Raw genomic sequence first — 26084 nt, 5'->3', positions numbered from 1 at the left:
CTGGCTGTCCTGGAACTCACTTTGTAGACCAGGCTGGCCTCAAACTCAGAAATCTGCCTGCCTCTGCCTCCTGAGTGCTGGGATTAAAGGTGTGTGCCACCATGCCCGGCTTAGCATTCCAATTTATACATAAAATATATTTTCTTATTGTATTCAGTTTGACCAAGATATCACCTTAAAAATGCCTCCCCCCAAATGAATTTGCAAGAGAGCTCACAATGTTTCTAAACAGGATGGACTGAACTCTTAGATAAACCCTAGGCACAAGTCTTCTAACAACAGCAAGAGGCATTCATTCTGGGCTTGCACAAGTAGACACCTAGACACAGTCTGAGATGAACATCAGTTTTGGGAGCTATGTTAGTAAGGCGACATGATCAGTTGGTATTTGGAGCAGCAGAATGAGCAAAGGGGACTGAACAGCCAGAGGATGAGAGTCACCAGAAGAGCTGGGGTGCTGTCGGCAGCATGGCTTCTTTACCTGGGTATTCCTGTACTGGTTCCTGGAGAACCACAGTTGTTGACTCTCCATAGGCCAAGGATAAGTATTCTTCTATGTCACTGTCTCGGAGAAGTTCCACTCCTGATCCATCAGTATAGACAACAAAAAATCTATTTGAAGAAGTAAACATTTGAGCATTTGAGACATTGAGTAAAGGTGCTTCTCGAACTTGGAACAGAGGTTAAAAATCCTAACAGTGTTGGTGCCATTTTACCTGGGAACATGTTCACCATAGATCTGCATGTGGTTCTTTTCAAGGTGAAGTGATGATAAGCTTTCGTAGCCCTCCATCTGTACATTGAAGTCATCTTCTAGTTTCTTTTTAGGTAATGTTGTTGATACAGAGCCATCAGCCATGACCTAAGGGATAGGCATATGAGCAACTGAAGAGAAAAAAATGCCAGTGTCCTACATCACCACTGATCCAATGTGAGCAAGCTCATGCTCTTTTGAATTAGCAGAAAATTCAAGCATATCTAATTACAAGGTATTTATATTATGTATGGATTCCATTAGTAAAAGTAGAGACACACTAGCTGCCCACTGTAGGTGATATGGCCCTTAGAGGGGTATTAGAAACATGCTTGGTAAGGAATACCCCAGACATTTTAATATGGAGAAGCTTTGGCTGTATGTTTCCATTGCTAGTCATTATCAACTGAAATTCATCAGTTCATGCTCATGCTGTGAAGTCTCAATTATTTAGGGAAGAAAAACATGAGCTGGACCAGGACTGGACTGCATACCAAAATAACATTAGCGGGTGGCAATGCTTTTTGGTCAAGGGCCACACACTCTTCTTTTGCAAACACACAGCCCATCATGCACTGCTGTGCAAATGCAAGCAGAGACAAGCAGCAAACAAAGGACATCCCTGTGTTCCAGCAATAGTTTCCATAGCACCACTGAACTCTGAACCGTGTGTACCTTCATATGTCATGAGATAGTCTTTAGATTTTTAAACCTTTTTTAATGTGAGGTAAACATTGTAGATCCTAATCTATATAAAGTGTGAGGCCATGGTTCTCCAATTCCTGGACAGGAAAGATAAATAGAAGAGAGAGCATCATCTTAGCAGTGCCCAAGCCCTCTCCAGACTCTTTCTTCTTAACATCATCCCTGCTAGGCACTTCTCACTACAGATTGCCCTAATGCCATGACATTGGAGAGTGCTTGTGTTTCTTCTCAATTGAATTCCTACATTATTGTTTGTGGTTGCATTATTTTTTAAAAAAAATCTTACATTTCTCTAATTGTCTAGTAGCTTTAAGTTTCCTCCTGCCAAAGTTATTAAGATTGTTCTTCTCTGTGAACATATACTTAAGAATTAAAGAAAAGATACTGACATTCATGATTGGTTGGCTGAGGTTGAGTAAATGACCCAATGCCACAAATACAAAAGTCTGTATGGAACTGGTCTTGAATGATACATTTCAAAACAAAGCTGTGGCATTATGAGTGGAAATGGCCTCCATAGGTTCTCTGAGCATGACATTATTGAAAAGAATTAGGAAGGATTAGCCTTGGAGTGCCTGTGGCCTTACTGAAGGAACTGTGTCACTTGGCGTAGGATCTGAGCTTTCAGAAGCTCAACCTTGGCCCAGTGGCTCATTCTCTCTTTCTGTTGCCTGTCAATCTGTATGTAGAACTATTAGCTACCTCTCCAGCACCATGTCTGCCTATATGCTACCTTGCTTCCTTCTGTAACAATAATGGACTAAACCCCTGAACTGTAAGCCAACCTCAATTAAATGTTTCCTTTATAAGAGTTGTGGTGGTCAGGGTGTCTCTTCACAGCAATAAAACCCTAACTAAGACAGATGTCCAGGCTCTCTCCATAGGAACCCTGCATCTTACCTGAAAGGTGTTCCCCTCAGGATCTTGGACCTCACAGATCACCTCTGAGGTGTGCTTCATGATATACCTGCTGGCTCTCAGCTGCTCGCGCTTCTGGAAGGGATGGTACAAATTACTGCTTGATTCATGGCAGTATGTAGCTGAGCAGTCTTTATCAATATAAAGGCAGCCTGTGTTTGAAGGTAGCACCTGGGAGGAGAGAGAAAAAAAATACATTAAATTTTCTTATGAAATTTGAGGTATTTGAAAGATACTTTCAGGACAGAAACATTATGCAAGAAAGAACATGATGTTTCTGAAGGACTGCTTGCCAAAGGACAAACAGAAGATACAGTTTCTTGGGTGTGGCTTCATGCTTTTCTTCCCGTATTTGTATGTTCTCTGTGTTTGTTCTTTTCTACTTATTTAAGACTTACTCCATTTTAACTGAGGTAAGTATCTGAAATTCCATGCAAAATGTTTGGTACCCATTACGTTTTGGGTCTAAGAAACATATTAAAAGGTATAAAGCTTCTTAGAAGCTTTGGTTAGCCTTTTCCCTTCTGATAGCTTATATAGACAAGTGATAGTGTTTATGTAATGACTTCTAGCTCATTCTTTGAGTTCCAATTCATGTATTGTAAATTCACCTCTTAGAAATGTAGTATTTGGTAATTGTTTAATATATCCAAGAACTTGTGTGGCCATTATATATAATTTTAGAATATTTAATTATTGCCTCCACAAAGAAACTCCAGTCTCATTAGCCATCAATGTATTACCCATGATTCTAATCTGGTGACCAAAAACCCATTATCTCTGTAGATTTTCCATACATACACAGTCACTGTATATTCCTGTCCCTAGTCCTCGGTGGCCACTAATCCATTTGAATTTTCCTATCCTAGATTTTCCACACAGATGGAAGTATCACTGTGTAGCTTTTTTCACTTGGCGTAAGAGTCTCAAGATGCAGCAGTTTGCAGCATGCAACTGACTCCATTTGCTGGCAGTGACACCACCAGTTGACACACCAACATAGATGGGAGAAGTCTCAGAAGGCCCCACCTCTAGATGAGAATCTTCAGGCAATTAACAACTGCTGGAAGAGGGAGTCAATCTACTTCAAGGATAGTCCCCGTAGGTTATCCAATCCTAAGTGATTAGCTGTAAATATATATACATACAGGCAACACTAAAAGAACTCAGTGGGTTATACTTATATATACGTCTATCTATCTGTCTGTCTAGCCTGTCTGTCTGTCTATAACAATAATGATTAAAGAAGAGAGGTTATAAATTCGAGAGGGGAAGCACAGTAAGAATTAGAAGGGAAAAGGGGCAGAAATAATGTAAATACAGAACTCATATATAAAATTCTGAAAAAAATCAATTAAAAAAATTTTCCCTCCCTCAGCTCTCCTGGATCGTACAGGCCCTGTGTACACTTGGTATGTCTTTTTTAAGGGAGAAAGGTGAAGGCCCTCACTGTGTATGGCAGAGCTGCCCAAAGTACCCTCTCACTTCCTAGGAGTCTGACAGCTTCTGGGTGGCAGGAACTTATTTAAGGTCAGGCTACCAATCCTTCTGATTGTCCTTTAGCCAATACCACCTTTGATGTCATCTTCAAGAGACACAGCTACCTGACACCTGACCTCTGAAAAGAGACTGTTTTCACCAAGTCTCCTTATCAGGAATTCCCTGACCATCTTATGAAATCCCACACTAGAGTGTACATTCCAAGGACCCAGGCTCCAGCTGTGACTCCATATGGGGTTTTTATACCTATATGAAGTGAATTAGGTCTGTTTAAAAAAATTTTTTTAAATTGATGGTGCTTCTGCTTTGGGTGTTGCCTTAATGTTTTATTGCTGTGGTAAGACACCATGATCATGGCAATTCTTTAAAAGGAAAACATTTAATTGGAGCAGGCTTACAGTTTGGAAATTCAGTTTATTATCATCATGGCAGGAAGCATGGAGGCACACAGACAGGCATTGTTCTGGAGAAGTAGCTGAGAGTTCTATATCTGGATCCAGAGAATGCGGGAAGTGAACTGCCACACTGGACATGGCTTGAGCATCTGAGACCTCAAACTCTACGCCAGTGACACATCTATTCCAATAAGACCACCTCCTAATAGTGCTACTCCCTATGGGCCAGTCACCACAGGTGTCATTGCTAACAAACACTCATACTCATGTTTTCTTTTCTCTTTTTCAGCCCTTACTTTGACCCACACCAATATACACTGGATGAAAAGAGAGCGTGTAATGACCGGGGAGATGGAAAGGATAAGCTAGTTCAGCCACTGCCACAGTGATGATGATGAATCTGTCTCATTCTGGTTCTTGGTTCTCAGTCTCTTGTAACATGATGTGTGATATTTTAGCTCATGCCTCTTCTCTCTCAGGGAAAAACTTTTGAAGACTAAAGAGACTGTAGGCTGACACCAGCATGTTATATTTAATGGGAAGGTCAGGGAGATTGAGAAGGAATGAGTGTGTTGCCAAGTTCTTCCTTTACATTTGAAGGAAGGAAGCTTTGCTTCATCTGGGCAAACTGCTCTTCCAGGACCACACAGACCGCTGTGTCCTCAGTTCCACTGAAGTGTTTGGGGTGGACTGCAGTCAAGAATGAGATTAGAGAGGAGGATAAGTGTAAATCAGATTACTGGAATGATTCTGCCACCACAGTGCCCAGTGTGGGAAGCTCCTTAGCCTAACCTTGACTCAAAGCGACTAATTTTTTTACAACAAGCAAGACAATGTATTCCTAGAATAGATTAAAAAGACAAATAGACAGCAGTGTGAGAAGTGTTTCAGGTGAGTGAGTGAGGAGAGGAACAGAGGGTGTCACTGCAGAAATTCTCACTGTCCCAGCACAGTGTGACTTGTTACCCTTGGGACATTTACATGCATCAGTCCTGGTTTACCAACCAGACCCACCTGGTATGACCCATGTGGCTTTGCAATAATAGATGTTCCATCCCCAAAGGTGGCACAGCAGCTACTGTCCTCGCAGTTGGTGATAATAGTGGCATAGTGTGAGCTTTCTATCCGCATACACTTCACCTGTCTAGTGACAGTCCTTGGACCTTCAGCTACAAGTAAAACACAAGGTAAGGAGACTGCGTAAGATTTGTACAGTGGGCAATCAGCCTCAAATGATCTCCTGGCCAGCTGGATTCCTTCTGGAGAAAGACCTGGCTACAAAGAATTGCACCGGGTTCGAGTGTGGCCTGCAATCCCTGTCAATATCCTTCAGAACAGTTCTAGAATCTACATTCTGATGTGACTTAGCATCCTGTCTTATTAAGTATGCTGTCAGCATTCTTTTCATTTTGAGAAGTGGAAAATGTTTTTCAAGATAAAAATTGAAAATCATTAAATATTTCACCAGTGACAGTTGAGACTTGTTCCTATTTGGTCATGTTGTTTCCAAATATGTGTATGAAGAAAGTCTCCAGGTAGAGTAAAATAGGCATTTTGTCTATGCTTAAGTTTATTTTTTTGTGCAATTCATTTTTATAACTATATAAATATGTGTTAAGAATAAACAACATATGAGGTTTATGTACTTTATATTTACATAAATTATATAGTAATCCATAAAATTATATAATTGCTGTATCTATCATTTATACCTGTATTTTTCAACATTGTATTGAGGTCTCTAACATTTTTTATTTTTGAGTAAGTGTTTCAATATGTGGTATAATATGTAGTACAAACTGGTTTTGACCTCTTGGGCCTCCTGGAAGCTGAGATAACAGGCCTCTGTTACCAAATTTGAAGTCTCCAGAAATATTGTGTGTGTGTGCATGCACACACATGTGCATGTGTTTATAGCATTTGTGTTTATATGTAGTATGTTTACATACAGTATATATATATATATATATATATATATTAAGTATATGTGCTTATTTTATATTAAATGTGTGATTGTATTTAGTGAATGTTTAGTGTGTGTGTTTGTATTCAGTGTATGTATGTATGTATATATGGATGGATGGATGGATGTAGGCTCTTACCATCACGAAATAGTGTCCCTTTTAGTATTATATTGCATTTTATTTTTCCATTGTATCACTGATGAACATTTATATATTACCCAATATTTCAGTGATATGCCATGTTGAAAATTGCACCTGTATGTCTATTTCATCATGCAAAGAAGCAAGGCTATCTATATAATAAAAGCCCAAAGTTAACATTTTATATGATATACATGTTACAGGAAGGGCCCTTTGTATCACATGGGTATTCCCTGGCTGGCTCACTTATTTTTATGAATACTTTTGATGGCGAACTTTCTATCTGACTCATGCTGTAGCATTCTGTTGTCACCATCTTGAAAAATATAACTCACTTGTTTCTTCATCATTTGGGGGAGTAATATGATCTTCATACACCTGGTAAAAGGTTGTGATTCTGGTACCATCAGCATGGTCCACAACCCGAGTCCCGTCCTTCTTCTCAACAATGATCACCTTGTCTTCTCGAGTAGTCATGACCTGAACATGAAGACAGAGCATCAACACTGGGCTGAGGGGCTGGACCTCAGTAAGCTTATTTCTGAGCTTAGTGCATGTGAGGGTTTCATTTCTACTTGATCTACTACTTTGAATGACTCCTGAGGTAGATGAGGACATTTAGACTTTCTAAATTTTATGAGTGAGAGAATTTAAATTTAAGTTTATGGGAGTCAAGAAAAAAATGCAAAGTCACTCAAATATTAAGTGTCAGGGAACATTTCAGGGTCAACAGAGGCCAGTCTGACCTACAATTCATAGGATCTGTTTCCTTAGAAACTATTGAGAGGATGTGGCCCATGTAGGTTGTCTTTGTGTTATGAATCCTGCTCTGTAGGATTACCTGGATAGGGTGAACTGCAAGGTAGCCATCAGCACAGTAATGGACACTGTGGAGAGAGAGGCTGCTGTTCCTTTGGGCTGAGATGATTCACATCTACATATAACCAGTTGGCTGCTGTGCATACTGCAAATGGATTTAAGGGATTAAGTTGCTATGGGTGTGGGTGGTCAGTAGGCCTCCTAGATGATGAGGTTGCCATGCCAGTTGTACAGTACTTCTTGTCTCCAGTCTTTTTTTAAAGTTAAGTCAATGTAATTGTGGGTGAAAGACTATTGTGTTAGTTTGCACACATGTTCAAGTGGAGTATCTTCCTATATGCAATAGAAAGAGAGTATGGGTCTGGGGTGGAGTATTGGGAACTTTCTTTTCTCTGTGAACACATTTTTGACAAGAAGCAACTTAAGGGAGGTGGGCTTATTTTGGTCCATGATTTGATGGTAAACAGTCTATCATAGCAGGACTGGAATGGCAGTGGGAGCAAAAGTTGATGATATTGTGTCTGTAGCAGAAAGGAGGGAGAGAGAGAGAGGGAGAGGGAGAGAGGGAGAGAGAGAAGGAGAGGGGGAGAGAGGGAGAGAGGGAGAAAGAGAGGGAGAGAGGGAGAGAAGGAGAAGGGGAGGGGGAGAGGGAGAGAAGGGGAGAGGGAGAGAGGGAGAGAAGGAAAAGGGGAGGGGGAGAGAAGGAGAGGGGGAGAGGGGGAGGGAGAGAGTGCTGACACTTATCTGGTTTGTTTGCTCTTCTTTCCTCTGCATAAACCAGTCTGGGCATCTGGCTCACATTTAGGGTGAGTCTTCTGTTACCCTCAAGACATGCCTAGAGGTGCACCTCTCTGGTGATTTTAAGTCTAGTTGGCAATGAAGCTTAACCAACACAGAATGGAAATGGCTGAATGACCTCAGATGGAAAGACAGCAGGCCAGCATCCTATCACCTGTCAGGTTTATTCCAGGTCATCCTAAAAGACTTTACAGTACTAAGCACAGGGTATGCATCGTGATGGGGGCTGGGGTGCTATGGTAAACTGGGATGGAGTTCTTTACTCCAAGTTACAAGTCCCTGGTAGGACAGAGTTTCGGGGCTGCTGGGTTCTGTGGTGAGTGCTCTGCTTGGCTTAGTTCTCTGCCTAAGGCAACAGTGCTGAGCTTGAGCCTGGTGTGCTAGAGAAGAGTTGTGGCTGGAGCAAAGTACAGGGAGAGACAAAGACTCCAGGGAGGAATGGGTAGATAAGGGGAGTCTGGGAGCCACAGACTAAGTAGCAGAGCCTTCAGACTTTATCTTAAGTAGAATCAAACACTACTGGAAGGTTTAGGATACATATACCAGAGTCGGAATCATGAAACAATCAACTAATCCTAGTAGTCCCTTCAGTCTGAAAGAACAACCAGACCCTTGTCTGATCAGCTTATAAATCTACTGTGTCTCCCCCAAATGAATATGATGAAATCCCAGCTCCTAAGGTAGTAGCATAGGAATTGGGGCTTTTAGGGCATGGTCATGAGGTTAGAGTCCTCTTGGATTAGATTAGTGACCTTATAAAAGGCACCCTGGAGAGCAACCTCTTCCTGTTCTATGAGACTACAAGGAAACCAGGTATGTGGGGTCTGGCATGTCCCTTCTGTTCACATTGTGACCTTAGGCAAAGCACTCAAATTCTCTAGCTTAGTTTTCTTCTTCATAAAATAGAAACTGCAGTTTGATGTAAACATTGGATGAGTTATTACACAGAGATGGCAGAGATAAGGGCCTGGGCATAACTGTCCTCCGTGTATATTATGGGAGCTGCTCATATTCTTAGTTATCCAGTGCATAAAGTAAACTTGATCCTGTTTGTAATTGTTGGATCAACAACTACATAGTGATAATAGGGTCAATTATGGGAATTAACATTTATAACAAATATTAATTTGCATATTAAGGTACACATTTTACCCCAGGGCTAAATTACAGTTACTTGATACATCACAAATAAAAATTCCAACCAAACTAAACACGTAAAAAAAAAAAAATCCTAACGAAGGCTGGTTTTTCTAAAACGATCAGTCTCATGGAATCCTACAAAGAAAAGAGAATTAGCAAGGTCAAAGATTGTGAAGTTATTCTGCAAATAGCTGATGAAGGGGGAGAGGATGTGTAGGTTAGATCATGGAATCTGCTAAGAGAAGGCAGACATTCGTTACCAGCAGTGTGTGTTTGTAAAGCAGAGACAAGGCACCTAGAAAAGACTTCATTTTGTTTGGGTTTAGGGGGTGCCACAGAGTTCCACATACAATGTTGGGGAGGGGGATAACTAAATATTAGAAGGAGCGCAGCTCTCAGTCACTAAGAGTAGATTGGAAATCCTGGCGCCAAACACTTCCTCCGAGTGTGAGTTATTGAGTGGTCAACTTGCTGGGCTCTGTTTTGTCATCATGTAATAAATAATCTATAGTTCTATGAGGACTAAAGTAGACAAAACTCCCCAGAGGAAGCCTGGCATGTGGAAGGTGCATGGCTCATGGCAGGGGAGTGATTTCATGTCATAAGCCAAACCACTACTTTTAAAATAACAGTTGTTTACCACTCCCTATTGTGGTCAAATAAAATCCCCTGTGCTCACTGATGTTGAGTTTTTAAGTTATTTAATGTGAGTGTGATTCTTTGAAAGCATAGATCATGAACCAGTTTTGACCACTCAGTACAGAGGGCCACAAAGAAGCAGGAAAAGGACACATAGCCTCTCATTCCCAGAGATAAAACAGATATACAGACATATTTAACACAAGGAGATAGGTGACATTAGTCACAGCTATGCTTAGGTAGTATAAACAATTCATGAGTTATTCAGCATTGCAGTGCACTACAGAGGCTAATGCAGGAGTTCAAGCCAACCTGGGTTATGCAGCAAGACTGTCTCAACGATACCACCACCACCACCACCATCACCATCACCACCAGCAACAACAAATTAATCACTTAAATAAATGAAAGGAAAAGAACAAAAATTCATAACCCTCACTTCAAAAATTCATAGTTTATTTTAACATGATTTCATGTACACACATACAAAATACACACACACACACACTTCAGAAAACAGTATACTTGCTACTAAACCACACAGTGATTTTTGGTGGGTCTACCCATCCATCCATCCGTCCATCGATCCATCCATCCACCTGACCATTCATCCATCCATCTACCCACTTACCTACCTACCTACCTTCCCACCAACCCACCCACCTACTGCCTAACAAATATTTGGACGTTGAGATTTTGTATACATTCTTCTATGTGTTTCGGGACTCTAATGGTTTAGGTATTTTTGTGATATGCACCACTTTGTCATACCGTTCCATTGATGGGATCTGTAGCCTGGAAGAACAAATATGGTTTCAAGTCCTCAATTTTCTCTAGTCCTTTGGTGCCAATTCTCCTTCCATCAGGTGTTGTGGTAAACCAGGTGCCAATGTGGGAGTCCACGGGAGTTGGTGGAGGTACCTCTGGGATAATATCATGGGTTTCACTCTTATTTGCCACTGTTTGATTTTTGTGACCTTTTCCTGTGGATGATCAAGGACAATTAGCCAGTGCAGTGTTACTAGAACACTTTCATAGACTGCTCATTAAGTCCTAACACAGTAGGAACCTCTTTAGACACTTTAAACAAGCCAAAGCAATAGTCACCAATTATATTACTTCTTGACAGGGAAAGTTGGGTTACCAATAGGTCAGTTTGGGGACTGAACCTTAGCTGAATTGCCATTACCTTCTTCCAGGCATACACACCTCTGTGCAGCTCACTGTTTGGTGAATGGAAGCCATTGTGTTTATTTCTGAATAGTTTTAATCTTCCTTATTTGTCTGTGAATCCCAGATCTCCTGTGGTCTGTATTTCACTTTTGGGTATGTCACTCTTCTCTGGCATATGAAATCTATCCACTACAGCCTTTGAAACATTTAATCTCCTCTATTTAGTTCATTCTGAATCTGAGGGCCCTAACTAGCCAAGCAAATCCTTGGCTTCTCATCAGCAGAAGTGACTTTGTACAGCTGAACACCACATCAACATCTATCAGATGCGTATTCCTTTTCCATCCTTCTCAGCATCTGGGGGACACATGTGTCACCAGGCCTCGCTGATGAGGTAAACTCAGAAACCAATTATGAGCAGAAAGTAAAGGATTGTTAAGAGTCTCTAGATTCAGAGCACAAAATGCTCATATGTCAGACTACAAATCTCAGTCCAATGCACGGGGACTCAAGAACTGGGCAGAACTGAATTCTCCCCTCCAGTTGCCTCAGGATTTGTTTGTGACTTGTTAGCACTACCAGAAGAGCATCAGAGAGGAGCATGGTGCCAGATGCACAATGTGTATAGATCTCCCACAAGAGGGAGTAAATATTTGGTGTGGTGTCTTTTTCTTCTCTTCTTTTCTTTCCTCTCTTCCCTTGTCTTATTCTCTCTTGTTTTCTCATCACCAGAAGTGGAAAAGTCATGCCAACATGAGGATCCTAGAAAGATAACGGAATCAGGGCAGGGTATATGTGGGTGGTGGTGGTGGTGCACAGCATGGTGTGTGCAGACACCAATGTGTACTTTTTTAGTCAGGGGATACATTTTTTATTGAGAGGAGAAACTGGAAAGGGAGGCACGGGTCCAGTAAAATGTATCTTTATGGCCTGTTATAGATCTTAAGATCTCCTACAGGAAATATTTAAGAGGGACAGTGAAGTTCTCAAAAGATGAGTTGGGTGCTTTTGGCAGGAATATAGGAAATTAGTCATAAAGAAAGCATGAGCAACAGTTAGAAAATATTAGTGTAGCAGAGATTCCAGGCAGCAGTAGAACAGATAAGTATGATATAAGTGCCAATGGACATGGGAGTATATAAGTGTGAAAGGACGAGAGGTGGAAGAACGCACTGAGAGGATCATGTGCATGCTCTGAACTCTTTTTTTTTTTTTTTTTTTTTTTTTTTTTTTTTGGTTTTTCGAGACAGGGTTTCTCTGTATAGCCCTGGCTGTCCTGGAACTCACTTTNCTGGCTGTCCTGGAACTCACTTTGTAGACCAGGCTGGCCTCGAACTCAGAAATCTGCCTGCCTCTGCCTCCTGAGTGCTGGGATTAAAGGCGTGTGCCACCACGCCCGGCTCTGCTCTGAACTCTTATGTAATGACTCTTGTCCTTTATTATGGGCACAGATAGATAAAGTGAAGAAGATGGCAGTGATCAGACATAAGGATTAGGTACAGTTCATATTCCATTTCCAGCAACATCACCAACTCGTCATCAAGAATTCCACAGAAAATAACAAAAAATGCCAGTACAGTTTTGTTAGTTGGAAGTGTCTCTAAAGTAATAACTGAATGATGTAGTCGGCACTAGCCAAGGCCTAAGTAGAGGCAGGGACACAGGAAGTAAAGCTTGAACTGAACACAGCTTGGTCCTGTGAGGTGGCCTTCTCAAACTGGGGTGGCATGGGACTTAGGAAAGAACAAAATTCAGAACTCACTCTAGATGGTTCAAGGAGTTAAATATGAAACACTTCCAGAAGCCTGAGACTGTGAAGAGCTGTTCTCAGAAAGTGTGAACTAATCACCAAACAAATGTGTGCTTTCTGCTGCCATATACCCCAGCACTACAGGACAAGAGGTCAGTGTTCAATCTGGGGCTGAGCAGAGAAAGCAAAAATGTCTGTGGTATGTGATCACAACAGCAAGCATGTGAGTCTTCACGTGAGAATGACCAATGCTTAGGTGACATTCCGAATCCCCATCAGAATAATAATTTAATATTAAGGTTAATATCAGATCCATGATATTTTCCTTCCTGAAACAAAACTGTTTTCAAAGAAATGTATCTATATTTGTATTGGTCCAAAGCATTTAGAGTTAAAGCAACAAGAAATAAAAATGATCATGCAATAATCAAAAAGCAACAAGGCACAAGCACTTCCAAGGGGGAGTCAGAGGCACCAACTGAATAGGCACAGAGTCTGAAGGGTGAGATTCCTGGTGTGAAGGAACCAGTTTAAGTGTGAGCAGAGAGGAGGCAGGTTACCTTCAACCTCTGAGAAGCAAGAGGGGGCTACAGAAATAGCCTGCATCATTTGGGAGTTACTTGGACAATCCTGACCAAGAACTCCAATGGAGGATTCTCATGCTTGGCCCCAGGGGGATTTGTTAGATAACACATTGCTCTTGTGGGGAGCACTGTTATCCCAAGTGGCATAATTTTATTTAAAAAATCATATGATTTGAGGTAACTATAAAATAATATGACTCCTTCAGGCCTTATCAAGCATCCTTGCTTGATATTATTGTGCATTCTCCCTCCTCTTTCCTCTGTATTGACCTCCTTGTCCACTCACCAATGGGTCCTCCTCCCTGTTTTTCTCATTTTCCTCTTTACATCTGCTGTGTCCTGCTATGTCCTCTCTAGTTCTCCCTTCTCCTCTGGCTTTTCTGTGTCTGGGTTACCTTACTCAATATCTTTTAGCTCCATCCACTTTCCTATACATTTTTTCCCACCTATTTCTTAAGCCACTGTACACTTCCCATACAGGACTTGGAAGATTTGAGCTGGATATAACTCAGAAGCTTCCTTTCTGTGATCTAGCTTTCATATTACCAAAAATTATTACAGAAGCTGCCAAGGGAGGGAAGCAGTCAATAGTCTTGCCTATCTGTAATGCCCATGAACTACAACAACGACCAACGTAACTAGCAATACCTAAAGGTACAATAGTGTCACTCACATCCTGGTGGTAACCAATGGCTGTGACATTGAACTTAAGTCTCACTCAATAGGAGGAAAATCATGCTTAATACTAGAAACATAGCCAGTTATCAGGGCCTAGTGAAGTCATGAATCTTAGAAAAGACCCTACTACCACTACTTTACTAGACTAACATAATTCCTGATTACGTTCTAAAGCTTATTGTTATACCCACAGATAAGTGTGGCTCTCACCCGATGTCAAAGAAGCTTCTCTTTATAGCAGAGAGACCATTACAGAAAACTACAACAGGTCATAACACAGTGATTATTAGGTTGTGGGGAGTCTAGCCCCGGTGGATACATCTACAACACAACTCATGCACTTACGGCACAGAAAACATTGTAGAGGAGGAGATAGCAAGCCTAGAAGAGACAGAAAACAGAGAAGTCTGCTAAGTCTGGATTCTGTCTCCTAGAAAAGACAAATATCACACTTATGATACCTTATCTATATGGCTGTCTGAATGGTATCTGAACAATGATACTAGCAATAGAAAGAATAACTGGGAACTGTGGGTCCCTACCCCCTAGATAATGAACTACAGAAAACAACTGACTGCTGTGTGAGGGAAAACAGTCTCCTCTGAGGTTGAGGACTCTCACTGGCTGTTCAATAACAACCGGTCATTCCTGAAATCATCTACATATCATATACATATGTTAGCCATATTAAATGGATCAAGGTGTATGTACATATTTATGCACTTACATATAATATATCAACAATAATTAAAGGACTAGACACCATCAATTTGAGAGGGATGTAGGGGAAGAAGGGGTTGAAAGGAGGAATCAGAAGGGGAAGTGATGTAATTCTATTTTAATTTTAAAGATTTAATAAAAAAACAGAGAAGACAGATTGAACAAAAGGGAAGTAGATGTGGAAAAATGTAACAACTGAAATTTAAACAAATTAATGAGGTTTTAATAGAAGATAAAATGTACATTAGAGGAGAGCTCAAAGACTTGAGCCAATTATTTAGACTGAAACTGAGTGTTGCAATCCTCAGTAAAAAGAGAGGAAGTCAAAGGCTTCTGTTTTATGAGAATTACAAAACTAGAGGAAAAGGAAATTAATGGAAATAATATTTGAAGAGATAATTATTGAGACATTTTCAGCATCAGTGAGCTACACTTATCTACAGATTAAAGTGCCTAATGCACTACTATTTGTATAAATAAGCCAAGCCTAATTATATTGAAACTATGATTAAAAATGGGGAATGATCTGAGGACGAATGATATTTAAAGCAGCAGGAATTGGACTAACAGCTATCTTTAAAACATGAGTATATCTAAAACACTGTCAGTGTGCATCAATTTATAGTTTCACACTCAGTGAAACTGCCATTTGAGAATAAGCACAATATAAGGAGATTTTCAGGAAATGTCAGCTCTTCGATGAATGAATTAAGATCTCTAAAAACAAGACCTTTCAAACTTAGCTTTGATGACATCTACCTATACGCTGTATATAAGAGACACATTTAGGCACGTGCTACAGAGGAATATGAGAGTGGAAAAGTCATACCCGCGAGGTTACTTAGAACCATGGTTAGACACAGCAATCTAAGTCACACAAAGTCAGAGACACAGCAATCTAAGCAAAGAAGCATTAGGGGAGAGAAGTCTCACAATTAAAAAAAAAAAAAAACCCTGTAAAAAGATGACAAGGTAAACTCACCACAAAGAATAATTCTAAAGCTGTATTTACAATTATACTATCAAACTATCTGAAGGAAAATTTGACAGAACCAAAAGAAACAAATTTATCTTACACAAGAAGCCAGGAGGAGTACAAGGAGCACAGTGCTGAGGAGCACTGCTTGCCTGTCAATCAACTTACATGTGGCTGAATAAATCGGGTGGGGGACTAGAAGCATGCAAGGATGGGAGGTAAGGACTGGGCTTTCTTTCTATAAGGAAGGCTTGCAGCCTGTTCTGTGTTGTCTGTGAAGTCACGACACCTCGTATTTCTAAGCAGCTAAAAGGAATTTAAAAGTAGTTTATGATGCATGAAAACAGTATCAAATTCCAATTTTAATGTTCATAAATAGTTTTTATTGGGACACAGCATATTTGAGGCTTATTGAATTATGAATTATCAAAAAGTACTCTCACGCTCCAGCAGAATTGCTGAGTTACAGGGACAGAGAGCACATGGCCTGCCAAGTCTATAAGATTTACCTCTTGCCCTTTACAGAAAAGGTTGCTGAACTCAGGTACATCTGGGAAACACAACTAACAAGTTTCATATAATAAGTATAAAGGGAACACTGTATAACTGAATAACTACGTGATGTGTGCTGTATAACTGTATAACTGAATAACTACGTGATGTGTGCTGTTTTCAAGCATAGGCTTGAATTATTGATCATGCATAAGATTAAAAATTGTATTTCAACAGTTAAGAATCAGTGATTAAAATAAACTAGGAACATTATAGAGACTTGAAAATGCATGTAGAAGGAGATTAAAACAATTCAAAAAATTTCAGAATTACAGTGGAAGAGATAGTACTAAAACTAAAATATAATTATTCCTGTGAAAGCTACTATGAACTAAACTCAATAACCACTCAACTATTCAATATCACTATTAGTCAAATAGTAACAAGGTTCACTAATCAAACTGATTGACACTTAGAGAATAATATTTGGTATTGTCATGAGTGTGTGAAAGTATCCTTTCGTATAGTATATTGTGCTAGTGGGAGGGGTATAAACAGAAATCCTCAGAGCAGCAATCTTTGCTTTCAATTATTGCAGATGCCACTGTCTGCTACTGAACACCCCTGACACCCCACAAATCAGACGAAAAAAAGACACAAAGTATCGGCTCTTTGTTTTGGCAGCACTGAAACCCATGCAGGTGTAGCCCTTGAGATCCAAAGGGAGGAAGGTTAGGGTTGGGGTCAGGAATCTCCTCTTGAATGCACTTCTTTTTCTTTTCTGCTTTGGAAGCTGATAAATGGAAGCCCCTGGGTGCATCTGAGGGGTTCTATCTCAACTTGAAGAGAAGGCCAACAGCATCCCAGGGATGCTGACTCAAATCTTTTATTACTTAGTTAACAAACCCCTAAAACACAACCCCAGATAGTATAGCTAATGTGTAAGCGGGTACAATGACATAGGAAACTGTTCATTATGCATGGGGAAAATGTGTGTCATTTATTCCACAAAGCGGAAGAAGGCAGTTCATGAGCTAGTAAGCAATCCTGTGTTGGTAAAGAAGATTAGCATATACATATGAGTGTGTATTTGTACATGAATAGGTATGTATATAATAAAACGATGCGCAGCATCATAACAGGGAACACCTGTGAAGCATTTGAAAACCGTAAATCCTGCAGAGTAAGATACTTAGATGGTTACCTTTCTTAGTAATGATGATCTCAGGTCCTGTTTCTGATTTGGGCTGAGAGGCACTGTCCACCAAATCTCCATTATGGGGGCTTGTAGGCAATTCAGGAGATGTGTAAACAGGACCTGAATCAGGGCTGCTGCTCACAGCACCATCTGCAAAGAGAATCTGAAGGAAAAACAAGGTCTCGGAATTCTCAGAAGTCAAGAGGAGGCTGGTCCTCAAAGAGTGCTGTATCCTACATGTTGGGGCTCAAAATAATCTGCAGGACGGCTGAAGGCAGACCTTCAGGTGTCAGAAAGTGCCATTAGAGGGTTGATTTGCACCTGCATACAGCAATGACTATGAATTCATATTTTCTACCCATATCTGTCTTGCTTCTATTTCACACCCTTTGTTGGATTAATATACTTTTCTATTCTTTATCCTTATTCTATATAATTGGAAAATCGTATCGATAAGAATTCTACAACAGCTACATTTTCAAATGTATTATATTTTAAATGTCTCATTTCCATTACCATCTACCAAGGACGCATGCCATCTCTAGGTATCATAGATACTCTATGGGTACCCATGTGCATAGCCTCCCAGGGAGTATGGTAAGGAAGTCAGCTGTCCCTGTGACTCTGACCTGATTCTTCCTGGCTTCTTCAGGAGCTCTGCAGGCTACCTGTGCAGTCCTAGGTAGCAAGATGACACTTACAGATAAATTAGCATCATCCCAGATTGGCACTTGGCTGGGATGAATCTGAAATATGTTTCACACGCTATTGTCTAAACTACATTCTCCTCCCATTCTCATTGGTTTCTTCCAGAAATGCTAGGACATATGGAGTATTTCCACACCTCTTAGCTCTTTTCTCTCTATGTCATCCCTCCTACCACTTGGCATTTCACAACACAATTACTTTAAAATTTGAAGAACTTTTAATTTTTTCCACAGCAGTTTTATACTTATTTTAAATTTCATTCTATCTATCTATCTATCTATCTATCTATCTATCTATCTATCTATCTATCCATTTCTCTCTCTCTCTCTGTGTGCGTGTGCGGCGCATGCATTTGTGTGTATCATGGCAGGTATATGAAGATCAGACATCAGCTTTTCTATGTGTATGTCTGTATGTATGTATGTATGTATATATGTATGTATGTATGCACACGCATATTCAGGCATGTATGTATGTGTGCACATCATGACAGATATGAAGATCAGATGTCAACTTTCCAGAGTGTCTTCCCTCCTTCCACCGTGTGAATTTTGGAGATCAAACTCAGTAATCAGGCTTGATAATCAGGTAAGCGCCTTGGCCCTCTGAGCTATCTCGCTGTTGTCACGGCAGTTAAATTTTCCTTAAAATTATTGTTAACTTGAGTCTCTGTCTATATCAATTTTACCCATTTAAAATTTATGCTCAAGTATTTACTGTTATGTGATTTTAACAATATTGAATCTGTTGTTTATTTTCTTAGATACATAGTCTTGAAATCCTCATGGCTCTTGATAGTATACTGTCTACTTATAGAAGCCTTTCTCTCTGATCATTTTTGAAGGTGGGCAAAGGCATGCGGTTTCTGGGTTTCATAGCTTCCGATTTTTAAGTCTCTATAAAATGAGTTTACCTGCAGAACTACCCCGATTTTCAGCTCCTAGATGTACACATTTCTATTCAAAGTCCTCCTTAATTTTAGAGTTTTTTCACTTGCACATATTTTAAACTTTGTCCTTATATCTCTATCAGTCTGGCCCTAACCACCTTGCATCTTCTAGCAATTTTTTAAACACTTCTTATACTAATGATGTGTTTTGTTGTCTCCTAGCACTGTTGCGAATTGAGTATTTAAGAGCTCTCCCTCCTCCTGCTTTAAGATGAGTTGAGGGAAAAAGAGGAAAGCATATGGAGTCTGTAGTCTGATAGATCATATAGAAGGAACTCCATCTCTATTGTATGCACTGTGGCTTTCAGGGACAGCCTAACTTCACTGCAGTGCCTCCAACTGCACTCCTTTTCACTTGCCACTTTAATGCACCCTTGTGCTTTGTGTATGTCTCCTCCGTGCAGTAGCCTTGCTCCTTACTTAAAGTCCAGCTTTCTTGCACTTCACTGTGAGGGAGGCTATTTAAATACTATAGTCTTTAACCTGTGTGGATCCATCCAGCATATACTTGATAACGGTGCCCTGGCTGGTGACAACTCTTGATGCCTCCTGCTCCAGGGGTGGCATCACTGCTTTATAGAACTCATAGTGCTTCAATCGCTGCGGGTAGCTCTGGCGGATCATGAGGTTCCGGGTGGGTTCTTCATCTACGATGGAATGATCTTAAAAATCAAAAGAGAGGAAAGCTATTGATGGGCTGAATGGTGCTACGGGGCTGGGATTTTATCTTCTTTTTTATTTATTTGTTTTCTTTTGTTTTTATTCTTTTGTCTGTGTTTGAGAACTAGGGAAGTTTCCTTTCATTCATGACTGATGGCTCAGCGCACTGCGTCTTTGATGACCTTTTTCACTCAAACATAGTGAGTAAGGACATTTTCACACCATACAAATAGTAATCCTTCTTAGAGCATTTGCATACACTAGAGTCCAGATCATGTCAAGGCCAAATGATTTGGGATCAGAATTTCAGTGTCTTAGTGACTCCATTTTCTCTCTTGGCATGCCATTTTGAGTAAGTTCTTGCTCCATGGCAGACATTGCTCTGGTATCCCCTGCTGGCTTTGAACTTCAGGGAGCCTTGCATTCAAACCTTCTCTAACTTACCCATCATCCTTCAAAATTAACCCAAACCCCCATCTCTCACCATAGCCAGACAACTCTCATTGTTCTGCTGCTCACTGGCAATCAAGAGCAAAAGCACTCGATAAATACCTTCTAAATTGCAAAGCACTATGGGATGGCTTTTTTAAGTTGATGCAATACCATTTGTCAATTTTTAATTTCTTGAGCTACAACCAAGGCAACAATAAACAGAGTTAAGAGACAATCTGCAGGATTTGGGGGGAGGGATCTTGGTGGTAGTTTATCTAACAGAGGGTCAATATCCAGATATATAGAAATAGCTAAAGGAGCAAATAATACAACCAAATGGGCAAGTGAGCTGAGTAGATACTTTCCAAATGAAGAAAATACAATGGCCAATTATAGCATGAAAAAAACTCTGCAACATCCTTGGCCACCAGTAAAGTGCAAGTAAAACTACACCTGGCTGTCATCTTACCCCATCAAGAAAATTTAAAATGACACCATTAGATACGGGGGGGGGGTTTTAAAAAGAACCATTATTCACTGCTGAATGGACTCCAGTTTAATCTCAGATATAGCACCCTCCCACACACACACAAGGCTAACTGATAAGGTCTTTCATATACCTATTTATTCATCAGAGTAAGTAAGAAGCCATGCTTAGAAGAAACAGAAGTAACAGACTCTGTGACATTATGTGGGATCAAGAGCGTGCTTAACGTGCATCTTAGTCTCCTCATTCTCACTGCTCCTGCTCCTTGTTTAGATCAGTGAGCAAAGTGCTATACCAGTGGCCCTCTGAAGAGGTAGGAAGACAGGGCCACATAAAAGCCATTAAGAAAGCTGCATTTACTAGATCAAGAATGGCTTCCTAACTCTGCCTTTTACCAGTCAGGTGACCTTGCGCACATTGTTGCACCTCCAGAAATCTCAGAGTCTGTATTTTATAAGATGGAATTATCAGTACCTACTCTTGTAAGATTTGTGTTTTTACATGCATGGTAAGGACTTTGACAATGGTTCATCACAGCAAGTGCTTGAGAATGGTCATTAGTGTTCTGATCATTACTTGGAAATTACCCATTGCTCATCATCAATAAGTACACCTGGTAAGAAAAGACACACTTTTTTTTCTTTTTCTTTTTTTTTTTTGTTTTTTCGAGACAGGGTTTCTCTGTGTAGCCTTGGCTGTCTTGGAACTCACTTTGTAGACCAGGCTGGCCTCAAGCTCAGAAATCTCCTGCCTCTGCCTCCCAAGTGCTGGGATTAAAGGTGTGTGCCACCACCGCCTGACAAGACACACTTTCTTTTTTTATTTATATTTATTTGTTATTAGATATTTTCTTTATATACATTTCAAATGCAATCCCAAAAGTTCCCTATACCCTCCCTCCACCCATCTCCCCTACCCACCCACTCCTGCTTCTTGGCCCTGGCATTCCCCATGCCCCAGTACAGGGGAATGCCAGGGCCAAGACACATTTTCAATGGTGGGATTTTTTGTGTTAGTTTTTGACCCGTGATTCCTTGTCCACTCTGGTTAACACTCACCTGTAGATTCTTGCCCAATGAAGGTCAGCAGGAGCCCACTGGGGCAAGATACATTTAAGTTTTGGAAGGTGGGTACATAGGGCGGTGATTCCTGTATAATGATCTCTGATTCTACTTCTTCCTGTATGTGATTCTGTACATAAGTAAATGCTTGTCATTCCCTGAAGGAGACACATTTATTTCCATCAAGCAAGGATTTGTCAAACAATATAACTTGTGAGTAAGTAGGTAGACTCTGCAATGGATTCTAAAAGGATTCCAGAATTTTCACTGCCATTGAGCTTATATTTGCTTAACGGCCCATAAACATGTGACAAGACACAGTATCAAACATCACATTTTCCCTGAGAGAAGAATACACCACAGTTAACAGAGGTCACTGTGAATGCATCTGTTGAGCAAATGGACTGGATTGGAATGTGAATGGTGCCCCTATTTGGATGTATGGGATGTGGGCAACACTATGGTTCAGTGTTGGTTTCCCCACCCCAGACTCAGATGGTGGAACTTGATACCCAGCATGATGGTATCAAGGAGGCCTTTAGGGAACTGAGAATTCTGAGGGCTTGGTTTTCATGACTGTGATTCAGGCCTTTATAAAAAGGTGCCTAGTGAACAGAGTTTACTCTTTCTGTGATATAAAGGAACACAGAAGGTGCTGTCTACAGCAACTTGCTCACATGAGACATAGAGTTACCTAGAACCCACTCTTGGACTTACCAGTCTCAACTTGACCAATTGACTTTTGTTGTTTGTGACTCATGTAGTCTAAGATATTTTATGATAGTAGTTAAAAGAGATTAAGGCAATGTTGGGGAAACCAGCAACCCTACTGATGTGTGTGTGTGTATGTGTGTGTGTGTGATGTGTGTTGATGTGTGTTGATGTGTGTGTGAAACTTGTGTGTGTGATGTGTGTTGATGTGTGTGTGTGATGTGTGAGATATGTGTGTGTGTGATGTGTGTTGATGTGTGTGTGATGTGTGTGTGTGTGTGTGTGTGTTTGTGGTGTGCCTGTGTGACAATAATGAAGAAGAGGAGACCAGGAATTTGAGAGAGAGAGATGTTGGGAAGAGACTTTGGAGAATGTAGAGAAAGGAAAGGGAGTGGGAGAAACAGTGTAATTGCATTTTAATTGTAAAAGTAACATTGGGGTTAAAAGATTGGAAACCTGTTCACCTACCTTCTTCTCTTCTTCTTTTGGAAGTTCCTCATCTTTAATGGAATCTTTATGTTTTTCTTTGCCTTTCGGCTTAGCTTTCCCTTTGCCTTGGGGGACAGTCACGATAGTGGGAACCACCGTTGCTGTCATAGCTGAAGGAATATTCATCATTTCTTCCAACTCAGAATTCATAACCTCTAGAAGTCGGAAAAAGGGGAGAATGAAAAATTAAATATTCATATTTCATATGCTTGTTAATTGATACATCTCAAAAAATTTGTTCAAGTTGGCATTAACTTTCACTATGTGAAACATGTTTTACCAGTTGGATATATTCCAGAGATAATGTAGTTGTTTTGAAAATCAGATTGTAGTTAAAAAAATTTAAAGTGTTTAACATTTTAGTGTGGTTGATACAATAATCATCTCAAGTTCCTTGTCTCACATATCCTTGCCCTCCAGTCTGTTGTTCGCTCTATTAACTTTCTCTCTTTCTTTTAATTTGAGAAATGGAACTCATTAAATATCTGGTAGGTCCTAGATTCATAACAGCAAGTCGGGCACTGAGAGAGTGGAACATGAGGATACCTTAGACACAGGCAATGTAGACAAGGAGATCCAGTGAAGACAAACACTAGCTTTATCTAAGGTGAGATAAGTAGCTTTCTTGTAGGCTATCTATTGTCTTTTGGGTTTTAAAAGTTTGGAAATTCTAAAGGGCTGACAGGCAACACTGTGTGAGTGCCCTTTCTGGTCACCACCCCCTGCCCCTTTCTCCATTTTAAGTCTTGCAGATGCTTCCAGGTCTCAGGTTGCACTATGTTTTCAAGTTTGGCTGCCATAATAATTACTCAGGGAATTAAACAGATGCCCAAGTCTCCCTCTGACTTACTGAATCTGTTTTACAGGGGCAGAGGTCCAGATAGGTACATGTATGCAACACCATATGTGATCGTTATATATAGTTTGGTCTGTGCATATATTAGATGTAATGATCTTATTCACAATTAGGAGTTCAAATATTATCTATGTGTTGACTCTACAATGGCCACAGTAGGCATGATTTTCCCTTCTCAGTTCCAGATCTGTATTTCTGCTTTTAGACACCTCTTGGTGTAGTTCTAGAGATATTTCAACTTTTAAGAAACAATGTTATGAGAATTCATGGTGATCTACACAGCAAAGGAACTACATAGTCAGGACGTAAGATGATCACCATAATCTCTGCTAGCACATAGTTTTAAAGCTATATGGCATAGGGATTATCTATTGATTTTGCAATGTTTATAAAATGTCTACTGTGGTTGGATCCCTTTAAAGTTTGTGGGGATCCACATATTTCTTAATTGGTTCTTGGTAAAGCAACATAGTATTTTGTGGTTTGAAAGGAAATAGCTTCCAGTTGGGGAATTTGTTTCTTGAAAGTGGAGCCCAGAAATCCTCTAACATGTCCAATGAATGGCTCCTTTTAAACCAACATCCTGAAATACACTGAGTAGTTCTACTATCACAGGACTCATAAAAATATTGTTCTGTAGAAACCCATGAGAACTCTGGAAGATCATGCTTTCCTTGAACCAATGTAACAGAATTACTTTCATGGACTAATTAATAATCAAAATATACATATGTGTGTACATGTGATTATGCACAAGATTACACAATTGATAAATAAATTTGAAAGTGAAGGCATTGCTCTTTGATGTAAAGGAAAAATTATCTTCATGCATATACCTACACACATATACATACACACAGACTCAGACAAACACAGACACACATGAACACACACACACACATATACCCCATACCCCACATATCTATGTTGCAGGAAAAACTATATGTGAAGCATTAAATCAGAAGAGGTTTATTTCTGATAAATGTACAAGCTGGGGAAGGGCAAGGACTGCTCATCATGGGACATTTATTCTGTTGTGTGTTTCTTACCTGGTGCCATTCCATTTGATCCATAGTAACTTATCGAGAGGCAGATTCCATTTTCCAAGGTGGCAGAAAAAGATCCAAACTTGCTGACAGCTTCCTTCTCTATCTGTGCTCTTTCTAAAAGATAAAATCATATCATGGATATTTCCATTTTCTCCAGCAGCGTAAGCAGAATTCAGTGGGAATGCTGGGGGCAGGCGTCGAAGCTGCTTTAATACCATTGATTTAAAAGTAATTGACCTGGCTCTGACCAAGGACACAGAGAAGTGAGGCAGAGTTTCAGGGATGGAACGTGAGACTCTTATTTAAGGGCTTTAGGTCAAAATGCAGATATATATATATATATTTGGATATATTTATATATTTATATTCACTGGATATAAACCAGTGAATGGCTTGGCCATATGCTGGTTATCGATCTGCGGACCCTTCACATTACTTTTCAAATGAAAATCACCAAGTTATTCCAAGTTTCTTCACATTTAAGAACACCTTATTAAATCCCTACATTTATAATGCCCTATATTCTCAAACACAATTGAAAATGGTTTGAGTCAAGCATAGGTTTTAAAAAGAAAATGTGTTAAAAACGCTCATTTATGGGTCACGTGTGGAGAGTCTCAAGTGGTCCATCCTGCTCTCTCACTTCTGTTTTATTACCCATTCCATCATCATATAATAAAAATGGGATGGTGTCAGCCTAAAATACTCTAACCTATGAACAGATTATTTCCTGACTGGGAATTTTTGAATGCTCAGTGGGACATCAACCAAAAAGGATAATGCTTCCTGAGGAAGAACACAATTCACAAGCTGGGAGTAAATGCTTGCTTAAGACACTCTGTGAGCTGTTACAGGAAATATATGAGGACTCTTAATGACCAGTAATAAGAAAGCAAGCCAAAGAAGAAACAGCCCAAAGCCCCTCTACAGAAATGCAGATGAAAACAATGAGTGAAAAGAGGCACCTGTCAGAATGGAGAAAACCCAAAGCATGGAGGACACAGAAGGCTGGGAGCACGGGAACAGCAAAGCTCTCATTCATTGCTGAAAGGCAGTTTGCTGCATCCTTACGGGCACTGCTCCATTGTACCATATGACCCAGCAACCATGCTCCTTGTTACTCACTCATAGTACTTAAAAATGTATGCCCACTCCTCCATTGGGGGCCCTGTGATCCATTCACTAGCTGACTGTGAGCATCCACTTCTGTGTTTGCCAGGCCCCGGCATAGTCTCACAAGAGACAGCTATATCTGGGTCCTTTTAGCAAAATCTTGCTAGTGAATGCAATGGTGTCAGCGTTTGGATGCTGATCATGGGCTGGATCTCTGGATATGGC

At 40.2% G+C, this 26084-nt stretch overlaps 1 protein-coding gene across 1 annotated transcript in view; it reads right to left on the bottom strand.

The window, feature by feature from the left end:
- The window catches only part of Spag17 (sperm associated antigen 17), a 248890-nt gene that overhangs the window by 51263 nt on the left and 171543 nt on the right, over positions 1-26084 (bottom strand). The window contains exons 24-34 of the mRNA XM_021157134.1: positions 24747-24860; positions 22821-22996; positions 21639-21771; positions 19485-19663; positions 17351-17507; positions 10545-10756; positions 6713-6857; positions 5287-5441; positions 2360-2548; positions 717-862; positions 482-612 (exon numbers count right to left, since the gene is read on the bottom strand). Coding sequence (XP_021012793.1) covers positions 482-612; positions 717-862; positions 2360-2548; positions 5287-5441; positions 6713-6857; positions 10545-10756; positions 17351-17507; positions 19485-19663; positions 21639-21771; positions 22821-22996; positions 24747-24860 — 1737 coding nt within the window. The remainder of the gene's footprint in view (positions 1-481; positions 613-716; positions 863-2359; positions 2549-5286; positions 5442-6712; positions 6858-10544; positions 10757-17350; positions 17508-19484; positions 19664-21638; positions 21772-22820; positions 22997-24746; positions 24861-26084) is intronic.

This window comes from Mus caroli, chromosome 3, assembly GCF_900094665.2.
Source record: "Mus caroli chromosome 3, CAROLI_EIJ_v1.1, whole genome shotgun sequence".
In the NCBI taxonomy this organism is placed as follows: Eukaryota; Metazoa; Chordata; class Mammalia; order Rodentia; family Muridae; genus Mus; species Mus caroli.
Note: the sequence above shows the minus strand (reverse complement) of the source record. Positions and strands in the feature narration are given on the sequence as shown.